The 2,169-nt window shown below is 42.1% G+C and overlaps 1 protein-coding gene across 1 annotated transcript in view; it reads left to right on the top strand.

The window, feature by feature from the left end:
• Window positions 1-322: 322 nt before the first annotated feature.
• Window positions 323-2,169, top strand: part of LOC109472838 (UPF0676 protein C1494.01-like) — a 6,319-nt gene continuing 4,472 nt past the window's right edge. The window contains exon 1 of the mRNA XM_019772696.1: window positions 323-495. Within this exon, the coding sequence (XP_019628255.1) occupies window positions 331-495 (165 nt within the window). The 5' untranslated portion in view covers window positions 323-330. The remainder of the gene's footprint in view (window positions 496-2,169) is intronic.

The following is a 2,169-nucleotide window of genomic DNA, read 5'->3' as shown; positions in this document are numbered from 1 at the left end:
ATGGAGCGGGCGGGCGAAAAAAATAAAAACAGGCCTAGGCATCCTATTATGGCCCAAAATGGTACGATAGGAGCCATGAAGTCAACACACCAGGCTGGTTCAAAATTTGAACAATGAATTTTGAGCTTTTGATGGTAGCACTGCATTGAAAGATGGAATGACTAACAAGTAGTAAGAAAAGGACTGTTTTCAACAGCTCAGGGCAAAATATGAGCATTTTGCAGTTGATGCTGAATTTTTATTTTTATTTGCAAATCAGAAAAAAATGAAGAGGCGAATCCGTTAACCAAGAAATTAAATTGGTGTGGCCTTATCGCAGGTCCAGTGAGGATGGCTGAAGAGATCCCGGTTATCGACTTCTCGGCTTACGGCCTGTCCTGTTCGGAGGGTGAGGCCAGCAGGGCAGAGTTGGAGACCCTAGCTCAGAGCCTGGTGCACACTCTGTCTACTGTGGGGTTCACCTACCTCACTCATGTGGGCATCAGTCAACAGGAGGTTAGCATACATGTCTATGTGTACCTATTGAGTATTGTATCCAGAACCATGCCTGTCTAGTTCTATGCCTGAATGGGTTAGGGTTACGATCAGGCACGGTTCTGGATAGTCTCTATTGCATCCAGAACCATGCCTGTCTAGTTCTATGCAAGAATGGGTTAGGGTTATAGGATCAGGCACGGTTCTAGATAGTCTCTATTGCATCCAGAACCATGCCTGTCTAGTTCTATGCCTGAATGGGTTAGGGTTACGATCAGGCACGGTTCTGGATAGTCTCTATTGCATCCAGAACCATGCCTGTCTAGTTCTATGCAAGAATGGGTTAGGGTTATAGGATCAGGCACGGTTCTAGATAGTCTCTATTGCATCCAGAACCATGCCTGTCTAGTTCTATGCAAGAATGGGTTAGGGTTATAGGATCAGGCACGGTTCTAGATAGTCTCTATTGTATCCAGAACCGTGCCTATCTGGTTCTATGCCTGAATGGGATAGGGTTAGGATCAGGCACGGTTCTGGATAGTCTCCTTTCATCCAAGAACGTAAATTTGCCCCAGGCACGGTTCTGAATAATCTGCATGAATTATTCAGACCTGTGCCTGAGCATAGTTCTGGATACACCTGACCTCACCTGTCCCTCTGTGGGGGGTTGTTAGGGCTCCATGGATACAACATGTACATGTGACGGGATCAAAGTAAGGTAAAGTATCAAGTATCACAAAGTAACTGCCATGCATGGGAATCTGCCAGGAAGACCTTACAGATTGAAGATAAGATAAGATTCAATTTATTATTTTGCAGTCTAAAATCATTTTCTGGCTGGTCAACTGTGTATCATGTTGCTTGTAACTCACTCATTCACTGTCACTGTCTGGTTTATCGTCTGTTGTTCCCTGTCTTCCGAGGGTTAGACGGGCTTGCACAGTACAGCTGGGGCTTGATGGCAGCTCGCCACTTGTCTCTGTCCTGTGGGTTGATTTTATCTAAGTTGAGGTGGTGGAGGTTCTCAGTAGTGGCAAATTATTGGACATCGAAAAACAAGGCACATTTTAGAATCTTACACAAAATCTTACATCCGAAAAAGTCATCATCCCATGCTCCCTGTTAGCAAGATCCTATACTCCCTGTTAGAAAGCAATCAAATAAGCAACAAAGAAAACCGCCACAAAACTAGATTAGATGGAAGCCTTTCCAAATAAATTGCACCCAAGGGAATTCAACACAAAAACAACATAAATGGTATTCCTGGTAGATAAATCGTCTGCAAAACAAACAGCACATAAACACGCCTTTTTTTGCAAATGTTAAGTACCTTTTCCTGATGTTACACAATAGGATAGTTGCATCAGCGTGCTAAATTTGCAAAACAAAATCAAAGTACCTTTTCCTAGTGTTACAACAGCAAATAAAAACGCGTGCTAAATTTACAAAGAAAAAAAGTTTACAACCTAAATGGAGAAAAATAGAAAAAAAAATTAGGACCTATCTCCTATCTTCCATCTTACATCTTAGAACACAAGTCTCTGTAAGATGTAAGAGGTAAGATTTCGAAAAGGTTCTGTCCTTGCTTTTATAAAACATCTTATTACATATTACAGACAAGGGAAAAACAAGGCTTTTTTCAAATCTTACATATTACAGACACGGATCCAGCACGTGTACTCTGTCTACAGCACA

This window comes from Branchiostoma belcheri, unplaced genomic scaffold (assembly GCF_001625305.1).
Source record: "Branchiostoma belcheri isolate BF01 breed outbred unplaced genomic scaffold, Haploidv18h27 scaffold285, whole genome shotgun sequence".
NCBI lineage: Eukaryota > Metazoa > Chordata > Leptocardii > Amphioxiformes > Branchiostomatidae > Branchiostoma > Branchiostoma belcheri.
The sequence above is the reverse complement of the archived record's forward strand: the minus strand, read 5'-3'. Positions and strand labels throughout refer to the sequence as shown.